We start from the raw sequence: 14,974 nt of genomic DNA, 5'->3' as shown, positions 1-14,974 counted from the left end.
CTCGCTCTGTTCCCACGGCTCTCGGCCCCGCCCCTCTCGTCACACATATATATATATATATATATATATATAATTGCCTCAAAAAAATTGTAATCATAAAAACGAAATACTGATGGTTTATTTACAGCTGCCACTGCACATTATATGGCGATAGTATTTTAATATCGAGAAAATTACACTTCGACTTCCAGATGTTAATAATCTGGCTATAAAAACCACACTGAGAACACGACCCAGCGGGCACTGATTTATGATGATGTGTCTCCCTAAATACTGAGTTTATTAATTATGAAAAAGCCAAAAGCAAACCTCAGCAAACAAGTTCCAGCGATGTGTTTTTGATCTGATGTTTCAGAGTGTTTGAATATGAAAGTTTAACCCTCATTAGGTGGTTACTCTCCCACAAACACATCGATGCCAGGAACATTAATTATGCATTATTGATTAATATGTTTGGAAGATCAATATGCTGCTTAAGTAACGCACATTATCAGTGACTTCAGAGCTGTTGACTCTCGGCTCTGTGTCATTGTTGGTCTGTTTAAAGTAGGACAAACATGTTTGGGCTTCTCTGTCGTTTGGCTTTCAACAAAATATCTAAGAATGCGGGAACCTTCCCAAAAGTATTTGCACATCAAAGGTGTCTGTTTGGCTTTCCTGGCGAATATTATGCATCAAAAATAAAGTATGAATAAATAAGGTTTTAAGTAAGTGTTGCCGACTCAAAGGACACCAAAACGAGATTCTTGAAGGCAGACGTAACACAAGCCTCAGATGAGAATTATCATAACAAGCTGTGAAACTGGCTAGGTTACATCTGGGCAGGGTAAAATAAACAATGTTTAAAAACAAAATCAAGCGCTGATTGATCTTAACATGTGCACTTACCCCACCCTATGAGAGTGAAACCCCAAAGATATTTGGAGTCTGAGAAGAACGCCATGAAAATGAGACTGTGAAGGTACAGGCCCTCCACTAGGATCCAGTAGTAGTTGGTTGCCAGGAAATAAATGAAGAACAGGACTGTGATCTTGCAGCCAACCTGAAAGTACAAACAATGCTGGCTTCAGCCAATCAGAATCCTCAAACCGTGAGCATTCAGCCAAACACAGCACGACCGTTCATTATTATGCAACCTTATAGTTGGAATGAATGTATTTACAAGATGAACGTGCATGAATGCCACCACAAGAGCTATAAATGTATCAATTAAATAAAATGTCATTTTCTTACGCAAGTTTATCTTAATTGCGAGTTTATATCTCACAAGTCTGACTTTATAACTTGCAATTGCGAGTTTATATCTAACAATTCTTTAAAAAGGTCAGAATTGCAATGTGTAAGCCATAAATTGGCTTCTGAGTAAACCTGAATATATTAAGCAACCTAAACTAAATTTTTCTGAGGCAATAATTTTGCATAATTGTTTTCGGGTAATATTAACATTTTGGAATTTATAGTGTAAAAATTCACAATTACCTATTTTATTTTTTGTTCAGTGGCAGAAATGGGCTTTCATAGTACAGTATATTGAGTTGTGACCGCCGTTTTTAAATTTTTGGCGTGACCAGACATGGTCATTCATATAGTTGCTACAATTTATTGTTGTTAAGGTCCACATTAGCAAAATTTCAGCGAAAAAATGTTAGTGATTATGTAATGTATAATGTAGCAATGTATGAAGCAAATTCTGTTATTCAACATGCTGAATTCACTTAACCAACTTAAACCCGATGTAAAATTTGTGCTAGGAAGTCTTTCGCCCTAAAGCGAAATTCCAGAACTTGTGGATTCCTATTGAAATGACTGGATTTCGTCAAAGAACATTTGCAGAATAGCGTTAAATATGGCCACACTTTAAACGTTAACCTCGATAACAAAAAACATTTTTCAATTTCATCAACAATAACAAAGGCGCAAAAAAGACGCATTGTGAAGATTAGTAAACTTTTAATTTAAACATGCTGTTGCTGAAAACATGACGAAAAATTACACATTCAAACATTAACAATGCACTAACAATATTTTTAGAGAAAATATTTTTTTTACTTTCATTTGAAAAAAAAACTCATACAATCTAATTTATATAAATTATTTATACAAATAATTTTCATTTTGTGTACTATTGATGAAAAAAATATCAAAGTTAATCAGAAAATAGTGCTCATTTAGCTGCATTTATGAGGTGAAAAAAAACCTACATTTCCCATCATTTCTAGTAGCTCAACAGGTAATTGTAAAATACACTGATGCAGTATTAAATTCACATTTGCTGCACTCTTAATTTTGCTGCATTAGTCCTGAAAGCCTCCAACCTTTATCTTGAAGTGAATGGTAAGAAATGCACATTTAATTTAAATCAATTGAATGCACATCACTTCATTATTACGGCTTCAAGCTCATATAGAACATTCCAGGAGCACTTCAAGCCTGCAGCAGTCTCTAATGCATTTCAAACAGTGCAATTTATTGTTAAAGCCTGTGCAGCGCAAGAACGAATGAATCTTGGATGACCAAAAAACACTCAACCCATATCATATTAATTTAACTAAAGTTAATTTAAGTAATTTTAGCCAAAACTAGTTCAACTGAAAAAAAAAAATCATTAAACCTGGCCAGGTTCATCAATGTAGGCTCATTCACTGCACTCACATACTGAGTCTTGTCAAGCGGGGAAATGGAGACGGTGCTGATGTTGTCCATTAGCATGGTGTCGTACTCCTGTAGCACACCATTAGCGTACACCACTCTGTCTTTTACGAAGATGCTCACCGCGCGCAGCATGAAAGACACAAAGAGGTGCATGTGGATGTAGTTTCTGGTGCAGTGGAGACGCCTGGAAGACAAAAGAGAGAAAATTTCAGCTAATCGCAGGGGAATCTTTTCAGTTTTGTCGTTTTTCCCCTTCAAACCAGCATGAATAAATGTCATATCCGCCACATTTCAAATTACCATTCATTCTGTTCTGGAAATGGTGGTCGTGGAAATGAAATTTAGAATATTTATGGAATAAAAAGGCCATCTTTTTGTCTTGCTAAGGCTAATTTTATCCTAAATACACACAATTAAGTCATTCTTTTTGCATAATTTGACAAAATCATAGTTTTATTGGAGATTATGCACAGTAAAGATATTCTGTTCATAAATGACATATATTTAATCTCAAACTCTTAATTGACAGTTGTCTTCTTGGTAACCAAGTAAACTAAAAATAAATGAATGAATGAATGAATGAATATTGTTTGTTGTGATGGATTTTTTTTTTTTTTTCAGAAATTGATATAAATAATTTACAAAAAAAATATTTAAATATGTTATGTCTATTTCACTCTGTTTATATTATCAATTTAATAATTAATATTTTCATGATCGATTTTCATATTTTAAGATTGAAAGTCTGGGGCTGAAAAAGGTCTATAGCAATAAAATGACGTTTGAAAAGTAAAAAAAATAAAAAATATATATATATGGTAAAGTTTTCAAGACAGTTTTGAGTTGACCTTCATATTAGTGTTATTTTAGTACTTTGGTATACTATTATAGCTTTTTTTTTAGTATTTTCAATTAGATTTTTAGATTTAGTTTTTATTCTAATTTTTACATTATTTTTCATTTATAGTTTTTTTTTTTTGTAATTGTGTTATGCGCTTTTGTCATTTTTATTTGTTTCCCAAAAATATTTTTTAATTGTTTTAATTTATTCTTAGTCATTTTGTTATTTGTCATTTTTATTAGTTTATATTAAGATGTAATTTTTAGTTTTAGTTTACTTACTTTTAATTTTTTATTACTTAAAACTAAATGAAAATGACCAAATTTACCTTGGCTGAAAATATTATTTTTCTAAATATTTTATTTCAGTTAATGTTTATTTTATTTTAAGTAATTAAAATGTTTTCTGTGGTTTTAATTTGGCTAGGTTTATTAAAAATATATCATAATAATTATGCATAAACGTGGACCCAATAACATCCTTCAGTGAAGCCTTTTAATTAGAAAAAGCAAAGTACAAGTTGTTCAGTTATAGCAGAAACTCAATGGGGAACTCTTCAGCTAATTTAATGTCTGAGGGTCTTTAAAGATGAAGACCTGGTCTGAATCGTTGTGCATGAGTCCCTCAACAGCAGCCACTTGTGTGGAACAAGTGTAATACGTTTGCTTGCTGTGCAACCTGCTAATGAATACATGGAGTTATTAGTGTTTCTTTAACTTGCTGTGTGGAACCAAAGTCTTCTGGGACCAATGTTCAATTACCGAAAGTATCCAATGATGAAAATGGCCACCAGCAGTGAGCTAAATGACACCGCATAGCCGACTGTGTACATGATGTGCAGCCGCTCGAAAAAGTCCCTCTGGAAACACAACAACACTTGAGTCATCTCATCGAATGCAACTCGACATCCTAAACATTTCCAAAGACTTCTCACTTGATAAAAAAGGGGCATTTGAAACTATATAAGCAGCTTTACAGCTTTGCGTTTAAAGACACCAACCCAACTACATCTCATTGGACCGTTGTTATCAAAAAGTAACTCTTGAATGATTTCGAAACTTGTCAATAAGACACCTCAAACTCTTCCAGCCTGTTTAATTGGACTTACTTTGCCCTTTTCAATGCCTGGAGCCAAGAAACGCAGACAGTCTGAATAATTGACCCAAGTTCTGTTCTCCACTGATACCCACGATCCATTCAAGTCGCAATGACGGTATGCAAATCCTGCGAAAATGAAGAAACAGAACAATTTGACTAGACATTGTTGTAAAGAAACTGGGAAATTTGTTCAAAGAAGTTTCGCAAGTACCGTTGTGGTTGAAGTCGTACACGTAGCTGGGACACGGCACTTTGGTGACGGTTCCTGGAGAAGCTTGAGGCCAGCAAACCAACCCGTCCCATCCAGGAGAACAGACCTCATCTGTGTACAAAATGTGTAAACCACAATCACACTTCGTAGGGTGGAAATGCGATCTCAACAAAGTCTGGAAGTTAAGATTCCTGTCGGAGGAAAATCACAGATGAAACTGCTTTAACATCTCAACTGTTTCTCCTAGCAGTGAAACTAAAAAGAGAGTGAATGGATTTTTTGGCAAACATTTTCTGCTTCTTTGGTTCTGGTTCCAATTTCCCTAAACGATTCCATTTCATTAATGGTCCCATTAACGATTCTTTTAGTACTTTTGAGAAAGAAATCCAAAAAACGAACAGAAATCCAATTCCACTGCCAAATAATGAAATAATTGTAATAAAAACATTTAAATGTATGCATAGCAGATGCCTTTATTCTTATAAGAGCCAAGAATATTCATAATACACAATGCCAAGTTCATTAGGCAACTAGATTAGCAAGCAAGCTACAGAAGATGAGAAATGCAGATAAGAAATAGAGTAAAAATGTACAGAGAGATAATAAATATGCATACTGCCTTAACCTTCTCAAGTCTCAGATATCATGCATGCTTCTCAGAAAATCTCAACAATATCAGCTCAGGTTTGTCAGCAGTCAGAGAGAATATCATCATATAACAATTTCAACGTAGCAGCACTATATGTACAATACAGTGTGTCAACAATACTTTAATACTGTATGTTTCCTTTCTAGGAAAGGAGAAACATGCTAGGAGAAACATCTAAGACTAACAGCTCAGGTTTGTCAGCAGTCAGAGAGAATATCATCATATAACAATTTCAACGTAGCAGCACTATATGTACAATAAAGTGTGTCAACAATACTTTAATACTGTATGTTTCCTTTCTAGGAAAGGAGAAACATCTAAGACTAAGTAGTGACACATACTGAAAACAAAATTGGCAAGTAATTGTGTTAAATTGAATTGTCCTCACAAGCTGCATGCAAAAACAAACACGACATTGCAGTCTGATTCACAAACAAATGATTCTTATGACCGGCTTTTTTTAGTGACTCAAAAACACAAAGCACCACTATATTCTTTTTAGTAAATCAGAAACATACAACAGGACCAGTATATGGCAATTCTGAAACAATTGACTCTTATGAGTCGGTTCTTTTCAGTGAATCAGAAACACACAACGGGACCAGCGTATGGCATTTCTGAAACAAATTACTCTTATGAGCCAGTTCTTTTTAGTGAATCAAAAGCATATGATATGGTGAATCCAAAGCAACTGACTCTTATGTGTCGGTTCTTTTTAGTGAATCAAAAACATACAGCAGGACCAATGTACGGTGATTCCAAGGCAATTGACTCTTATAAGTTGGTACTTTTTAGTGAATCAGAAACACACAATGGGAACAGTGTATGGCATTTCTGAAACAAATGACTCATATGAGCCAGTTCATTTTAGTGAATCAAAAGCAATTGACTCTTATGTGTCGGTTCTTTTTAGTGAATTAAAAACATACAACAGGACCAATGTACGGAGATTCCAAAGCAATCGACTTTTAGTTCTTTTAGTGAATCAGAAAGACACAACGGGACTACTGTACTGTATGGAGATTTTGACACAAATTGGCTGTTTTTAGTGCCGATTCCAAATGATTACTGATTCTGAAATAAATCTGTCTGAAACACTGCCCTTCGAATTGGTAATCTGTATACCCAGCCCTATTCTAGTCGAAATCGTGGATAGATTCTCGAACGGCAGAAATGAATTCTGCATGTGTTTCATTGCTGGTCCGTTGCTCACTCAAAACTGAACCTAATTAAAACCATTAAGAGTCCCTCGGGGAATGTCTAATGTAATTATAGTTTCTTTAGTAACCGACGATAACAGGGTCATCTTCAGTGAGATTTGACATCTCACGTTCTCAGACTTTATAACTGCGACAACAATGCTTTCATCGAAGCATAAAAGCTCTATTTGCCTCAGCAATTTTCACACATTTTCCAACATGACAACTAACTAAGCGCCACAACAAAAGATGCATTATTAATCAAATACATCGTGCTACTCTGCGTTTGAAAACAGAAGCTTTCAAGAAAATGAAGAAGAATATTAATTATAATCTTGCAAAGTGAACATGATGTATTATGAAAGGAATATCCTCAAAACCATGTACGGTTTATCTTTCCTTCCGGCTCATTGATTTGACACTGTTGTACATTTTCATTCTAAGTGCAAGTATTCCGTGAAACATTGATCTAAACCCCCGCAGATCAGTGTGGGAAAAGGGCAGAGTCTCTGTTTGGAAGCACCAACCGGTCAATTCCTTGAAAAAAGAAGAGAGGGTTTGCAGTGCTAAAAGAGCATGATGCTATTTGGAAACTTTATTCAGAGTGAGTGAATCAGTACAGCTAAATTCAGCATGGTGGTTTGCTGAAGAGGGTTGAAAGAAAGAGCAACAAACTGTGCATTATATCTATTTGTAGATTTCAATGGTCACTGGGGTGAGATGTCGTCTTTCACACTTAAGACATTTTTTTTTTTTTTAGGTCCTGACTTCAGATATGTACAGGTACATATGTGACCTTGGACCACAAAACCAGTCATAAGGGTAAATTTTTCGAAATTAAGATTTAGCTGAATAAATAAGCTTTCAATTGATGTATGGTTTGTTAGGATAGGACAATATTTGGCCGAGATGCAACTATTTGAAAATCTGAGGGTGCAAAAAAATGTAAATATTGAGAACATTGCCTTTAAAGTTGACCAAATGAAATCCTTAGCAATGCATATTACTAATCCAAAATTAAGTTTTGATATATTTATGGTAAGAAATTTACAAAATATCTTCATGGAACATGATCTTTACTTAATAAACTAATGCTTTTTGTAATAAAAGAAAAATTGATAATTTTGACCCATACAATGTATTGTTGGCTATTGCTACAAAGATAATTGTGCTACTTATGACAGGTTATGTGGTCCAGGGTCACATATGGGGTGAATTCAGGTAAATTGGGTCACTTTTTGCCATTGAGATGGCTGGAAAAAATTTAACAGAACAGTAATATCAGAGCCCACACATAATAAATTATATTATCTTGAATATTCTGAGAACATTCCGAGAGTTGCCATGGCAAATGAAGGTTCAGCGAGAACATTCGACAACTTGATGCAAATGACAACGGCTACACTCTAATTAACTCTAATAACCAATATTAGCAAATGTTGTCAAACAAAGAAGACTTTTGTATAGCCTTCATGTTTACTGTGCACAAATATCCAAATGAAAAGAAAATGACTGCAAACATAAACCTTTAATAAAAGCCATTTTTACAGCGGGTTAGAGATTTTAAAATGTAATATCTGGTGGGTGCTTTATAATTGGGTTCGGAAATAAAGTACCCTACAATTGGCGTGTCTGTATGAAAGATATAGGCTTATGCGGTTTATGCAACAGTTCATTCTGGTCCTTGAATATGATTAGCTGAGCGGCGTTTCAAGAGCGCTTATCCAGCTTATTTTTTAATGTAAGAGTGATTGTGCGACACTTCCGGTGTCATTCGCTTCCAGTTATTTTACCTGTACAGAAACAATGCACTATGCTGCTTGATATTGTTGGTATTTGTTACCATATTATTTCAATTCAATATCATAATTTGAAAAATGTAATAGGATACAGATTACAAGTTACCCTATGTAAAATGTAATCAGTAGTGCAACTATTTCAATTACTTTATTAAAGTAATGTAATTGATTACATTTGATTACTTTTCTAAATTTCTGATTTTCTGAAATTAATGTTTTCAACTGTTAATCAGTTTCAAACATTTAACCTTACATTAATACTCAACACTAATTACTGTCAGACTTTCACAATCCTTCATCACTTGAATTAAGATGATAATAATTTAATTTTAAAGCACATCCACCACAAAATCAGACTTTAGCACCTCTTTTTTCTTTGAGATCCTTCTGAGGTAAAATACAGATTTGAAATCATAACAAGAAATAGTTTAATAGCTATGATACGGTTTTTGAAATCAAATCTTTGCATAGAAAACACTGGCAAAATGGAATGAACAGTGGTTCTGAATGAATCATTTGTTTGAATGATTCATTGACTCAACCACAATACCAATGTCCATTCCTAGGATGCTATCTCATGATCAATTTTTACATATTTTACCAGGTGGCTAATTCATGTGAATGCGAATGACCTCACTCATACGATTTTTGAAAAAATCACATGTATTTTACGAGGTGGCTAATTTGTAGGAATTCATACGAAGGACCACCCTAACCCCGCCCCTAAATCTACACGTTACGATAAATCAAACAAAATCGTATGAGTGATGTCGTACGAATTCGTACAAATTAGCCACCTCATAACATACGTACAAATTGGTCACGAGATAGCGATGCCCAGAAACAAACATGGGTCTTGTGGTTGAGTCAATGAATCATTCAAACAAATGATTTGTTCATAAACACAATTCATTCTGGTCTTTCTTATTTTAAATAATGGTTAAGGTTAAAATTCTTACACCACACAGAAACTTTTCTTAAATATATAAAAATAAATAAACACTTTAGAAAGGAAAAGTAGCTGATAAAATATTGTGCCTAAAGCATAATTTAATCAACACTAAAGTCTTGTTTATTGAACTGTTGAATAAATGCAGCTTATCTTTTGGAACCCAGTTGTAAGTAAAACAAAGATTATTAGAGTACGTCTTTCTACTTCAACATTTGACATTTAATTCAATGTGTTACGTGATGTTTCTTTGTAACTATTTGTTGAGTGAAAATTGCTTCAAAGTAAATCCTACACCATTTTTGCATGCCAGCATTTTGGTGGTGTTTTGGAGAATCAAACACCTCTCAAATTTTCTTCAGAAAATTCTCTCTGTAATTATTTAATTACATTTTTACACAAACTCATTGACATCAATGCATTTTCTATTAGCAAAATCTGTTAGCACGCCATTTGTGCTTGTTGGGTTTGGAAATATTCATCTGTATTGGATATGACACCAGAATGTGTTCGATTATTAGATGATAAGAAGATTTTGTTGGAGAAACTGCAGGATATAACAAGACTTGAGCTTGGAACATGTATAATCCTGTGCAGCTGAATGGAAGAGTCTCAATTCACAAAAGCATTTATAGTTCAGTGATTTTTTTTAAATAGGTGTGAGGAGCCATCACTGAGTTTCATGTCTCTCTGATGATTCACATACAGTATGCTTGAATCATCTACTTGAATCATCAAGTTCTTAAATCATACCTTCCTCTGCATCCTAATTCAGAATTACGCAGGTAACCAGGAACCTTTCACCATCTTAACTTGGTATGCCTAGTCACACAATCAGCCAACACATGGTTAATGCTAGAACCAACATGTATAAATGAAGAAGAAGGGGAAAAAAAACAGGAAAATTGGAAGAAAAACAATAAATGTGCGTCAGCTTCTGTAAACAGCAGGGTGACTCACAAGCCGCACTACACCATTAATCTGTGACATCACAAACTCCCTTCAGAGTTCAAAAGGATTGGATTGGATGTACATAAGTGGAGTATTTTTGCTGTGGCACATCCAAAAGCAATTGCACTTCAAAAGTTTCAGTACATTTGCAGCCTTTATTTGGAGTAGGTTTTACAAGAAAATCCTATTTCAGTCTTTTTTCTCCAAAATGACATATTTAATTGAATGTGTCATTTCTTTGTAATGATTTATGAAATTTATTAGCAACTTCTGAGTGAAAAATGTTTCAAAGTAAATCCTACACCAGTGTATTCTTGCTCAGCAGTGATGATGCATGAAGAATCCTGTTGGGATTCAAACCCACAACCTATTGGTTACAAAACCAGTTTTTTAACAACATACTCCAAGCTTTTTAAGCTGGAAAACTGTCACCTTTATGTCATTTACTGTAAAAAATCTATCAAATTGGATCAAACAGAAGAGCCTGCGGGTGTTGTTATAATTAAACGGAGCCAACTTAAAAAGCGACAAATCCATCACAGCTGAGATCGATATTCTTGAATCTGCATCAAATTAAATGGAAAGCAGACACATTTTTTTTTCTTTTTTTTCCACTAGTGCCATCATTTGGACTCCACTGCATATGCTGAGATGCTTATATGAGTGGGCAGATATAGACGTTATATGACTGCAAGGTAATTCAGTATCTAAATAAAGTCTCAAAGCAGAGAGACCAAAGACACTTGGACAGGACCAAGACAGATTCAAGCTCAGAAACCACATGAACCAATGAAAGCTCTGAGATTCTTCAGTTGAAACGAATCTTGGTTCTCTCTGGTGGCAGATTTCGACAGAAGTCCTCTAAGCAGATTCTAATGTCACATTCTGTTCCACGGATTATGCGTCAGATGTGAATTCACATGTAAAAGGCTTTTAAACTAATGAACAAATGAACTAATGACATAAATGTGTTTTAGTGTGAGTGACTTTCATCTTGATCCCTCATATTTCTATCAGTTATGCAAATGATCTATCCTCTCGGTTCCCACTGAACATCACATTAGAGAGAAAAAGGTTCAGAGGACCAAACAGAATCCACAGGTGAGGTCTTACCAGCAGGATTGTGTTCGGAGATGTTCTGAAGGCACTGCAGTTTGATGTCGTACAGCAGGAGAACTTGCTCCTGAGCTGTTAACCCCACTTCAGGGTCCACATGCTGCCCGGAGACAAAAACAGAGACATATATTGTCTGACAGTTTGACTCTTGATTTTAGATTTGATTAGAAACCATCCAATCAGATGAGTTGGAGGTGTCTTGGAGTTTCAAAGCCAACAGCAGACCTTCAAAGCTTCATCATGAAGAGCATCAAGAGATTTGCATTTAATAATAGAATTCTTTTGTAATTTTTTCAAAACTAAATCCAACAATTTATCCCTCAGATTTAGCAATATGCCAACTATTTCTGCAATATTTCATACAATTATTTCATATTTGTATATTTATGTCATATTTGTAACATCTGACTTTACATATATGACCTTACAATGCTAATCAGTTAAGCTTAAAATGGTTTATGAGGTAAAATCTAAATTAAGTGGCTTATTTAAGTCAAAAAATATGATTTAAAACGACTGAATTAACCTGACTACGTTAGGTTACGTCGTTGACAATGATTATAAGAGTTAAATACGATTGAAACATTTTGTATTGTCGGTTTTCACAAAGAACCTGATAGGAAGCTAAACATTTAGATCTGTCAGAGTTATTAAGTTAAAAGAATTAATACATGTGTTGGGCTTCAAATTTAAATACAAACATTAAGTTGAGGTGAAATGAGGATGAAAAAATGCAATAAATTGTTTATTCATCTTACCTGTGCTTCGACTGAAGTGCCAAGCAAAACTTGGACAAATATCCACAGTATTATAATCCACATTTTGAACGGTTTCACAGCATTTAAAATACGTATACATGAAAACTGACTGTATTTGCTCAGATGATGTGTTTTCTCAGCGCGTAAAGCTCAATGTGTGCCTTTCCTGTATCTCCGGTGATTTTATCCAGCTCCATATTTCCACTGGAAAATGAACTCAGCATCTGCTGAAAGCACCTACAGCAGAAATACTCCTTCAGACAAACAAGAGAGAATGGTGCACCTCTGCGCAGCACTGGTGGGGTGGAACCCCCTCTTGAATATGCAAAATTCAAATTAATAACTTTACATAGGCTAATCACAACTGCCCTAGCTGTATTTTATTCCTCTTCCATTTCTGGAACTTGTCAAAAACCCTTCTTAAGTAAATCAAGTGTTACTTAAAAAATATGAATAGAAATAGTGTTAACCGTAAAATGATATCAATAAAAAAGACAGAAATGATAAAATACCCACTATATAGCCTAGTGTAGCCTATGTTAATGCGTTTTCGAACGTCCTACCATAAAAGTTTAGTTAACAAGTTTATACGCCGCTAGAACGCTTTCTTTAAGTATTTTTTAATTCGCACTGTACACAGACAAATCAAGTAGCTATTTATCACTTTAAAGGGGTCATATGATGCTGCTAAAAAGAACATTATTTTGTGTATTTGGTGTAATGAAATGTGTTTATGCGGTTTAAAGTAAAAAAAAAACATTATTTTCCACATATTTGAGACTTTAGTCTTTGCAACTTTACAGATCTTCTTTATGCACCAAGAGCTTGTAACACTCCAAAGAGAAAGGAAAAAATGAAATTGCATCATATGACCCCTTTAAGTTAGCCAGAGTGGAAATAGACTCTTGCGAGAAGCTTCGATCGCTAGTAACCGTTACAGTAACGTTACGTCGTTCGAACGCTTTCGGTTAGAATCATTATTGTTTTTTCGCTACACAAATTAAATCTAGTAGCCTTTTGTGACTTAACGTTAGTGCAGTATATGTGACCCTGGTCCACAAAACCAGTCATAGCATGGGTATATTTGTAGCAATAGCCAAAAATAATACACTGTGGGTCAAAATGATCGATTTTTCTTTTATGCCAAAAATCATTAAGATTATTGTAGATCATGTTCCATGAAGATATTTTGTAAATTTCCTACCGTAAATAGGCTATATCCAAACTTACCTTTTGATTAGTAATATGCATGGCTAAAAACTTCATTTGGACAACTTTAAAGGCGATTTTCTCAATATTTAGATTTTTTTTTGCACCCTCAGATTGCAGATTTTCAATATTCAATTTCATTATTCTATAGGCCTATTGATATAATGATATTGGTCCACGATCACATAGCCTATAGCCTATGCTTGCCAAGTTGCATTGTACCGTAGCTACAATATAGCCTACTACGCCATTCGAACTCTTTCGGAGAAGATCATCTTTTTACGCTACACAAACAAATCATAAATAGGCTAAGCTATTTATTTATTTTAGTCAGAGCGTTATTAACCAATGCTGAGCACAAACAAATTAAGTGTAGCAGCAGTTCCGTAACAAACTGTATTACCTACTCTAATTCACTGTTATTTATTATTATAAATCAAAAATATATCACAAAATCTATAATGTCATAGTGTTACTATAATGTTTTGTTTAAAACGTCTTTAGGATAGTCGACGGTTAAATGATAGTACAAAGGGCGCCAAAAGACAAATTGGATTGCATGAGGCGAACCTTAAAAGATTACGAGGCGGGAAATTCCTGACAGTTGCCCCACTTATATCAGTGAATAATTTGCACCGTGACAACATCCTCATGAATGGATCGGTGCTGAAAGGAACCCTCTCAACCAAAGCGCTGCAATGTCTTTTCCTCTCCAAAGCATTAGGCTAGAAAACTTTATCTTTCTCGTGAAAATTGAGCGTAAGTTTTGTATTCCGCCAAAACATCGAATCTTCTCATTCTCACGTGCTGGAAAAGTAGATAACGGCGCCTTGACGCGTTACCAAAAGATTACCGCAAAGTTCCTCAACATGGAGAAGCGTTCAGTAGATTTGCCAGACGGTTGATTTGAGATGAATGTGTAGGCAGGGGATCCCTGCAGTGTTAGGAAAGAGAGCGAGTTAAAGCCACAGCTGTAGAAATGGCGCATTTCTACTCCGGATTGACCTGATTTAAACAGCGACGTTACTGAAGCCACAACTGCGTTGTAAAGATTAATTTCAAAGATTTTCACAGACGTCTTTACATTTTAGATGTAAGATTTTAAAACCTCTTTATCTGTTTTCTTTCTGTTCACCTCGATCTGTCCATTTGAGACCAGCCAAGTGTTTGGGAGCTATTTTCTGATTGTCTGTTAATTTTGAAGGGAAATACACAATAGTATAGGCTACTGACCACAGATAGACACGCTTTGACTCATAGGCTATATTTTTTATAATTTTATATAAAACCAACTGTATTAGTGCATTCTTTCATACAGGTGAACAATGTCTGAGAGACATGAGAGAATACACAGCAATTTGAGAGCAATTTCACTGATTTGGACACTGATTTAACTCAAACTACCTTGATTATCTGTCTCAAACAGACATCATCTCTTCTCTATAATAATAATAATAGGTTATTCTATTCTGTTCAAGAAAATACAGGGCTTTTACGTAATCAAAACTACCCTCAGCAGAATTATTTCTATTCCATTCAGTT

The 14,974-nt window shown here is 34.7% G+C and overlaps 1 protein-coding gene across 1 annotated transcript in view; it reads right to left on the bottom strand.

Annotated features, from left to right (window-relative positions):
• LOC107739359 (parathyroid hormone 2 receptor-like) overlaps nt 1-12,286 on the bottom strand; it is a 28,295-nt gene extending 16,009 nt beyond the window's left edge. Inside the window, exons 1-7 of the mRNA XM_016551453.1 lie at nt 12,224-12,286; nt 11,463-11,565; nt 4,803-4,913; nt 4,602-4,717; nt 4,255-4,352; nt 2,653-2,836; nt 889-1,042 (exon numbers count right to left, since the gene is read on the bottom strand). Of these exons, the coding sequence (XP_016406939.1) occupies nt 889-1,042; nt 2,653-2,836; nt 4,255-4,352; nt 4,602-4,717; nt 4,803-4,913; nt 11,463-11,565; nt 12,224-12,286 (829 nt within the window). The remainder of the gene's footprint in view (nt 1-888; nt 1,043-2,652; nt 2,837-4,254; nt 4,353-4,601; nt 4,718-4,802; nt 4,914-11,462; nt 11,566-12,223) is intronic.
• Nucleotides 12,287-14,974: the final 2,688 nt, after the last annotated feature.

Source organism: Sinocyclocheilus rhinocerous, unplaced genomic scaffold (genome assembly GCF_001515625.1).
Source record: "Sinocyclocheilus rhinocerous isolate Xijiao unplaced genomic scaffold, SAMN03320098_v1.1 scaffold945, whole genome shotgun sequence".
NCBI lineage: Eukaryota > Metazoa > Chordata > Actinopteri > Cypriniformes > Cyprinidae > Sinocyclocheilus > Sinocyclocheilus rhinocerous.
Note: the sequence above shows the minus strand (reverse complement) of the source record. Positions and strands in the feature narration are given on the sequence as shown.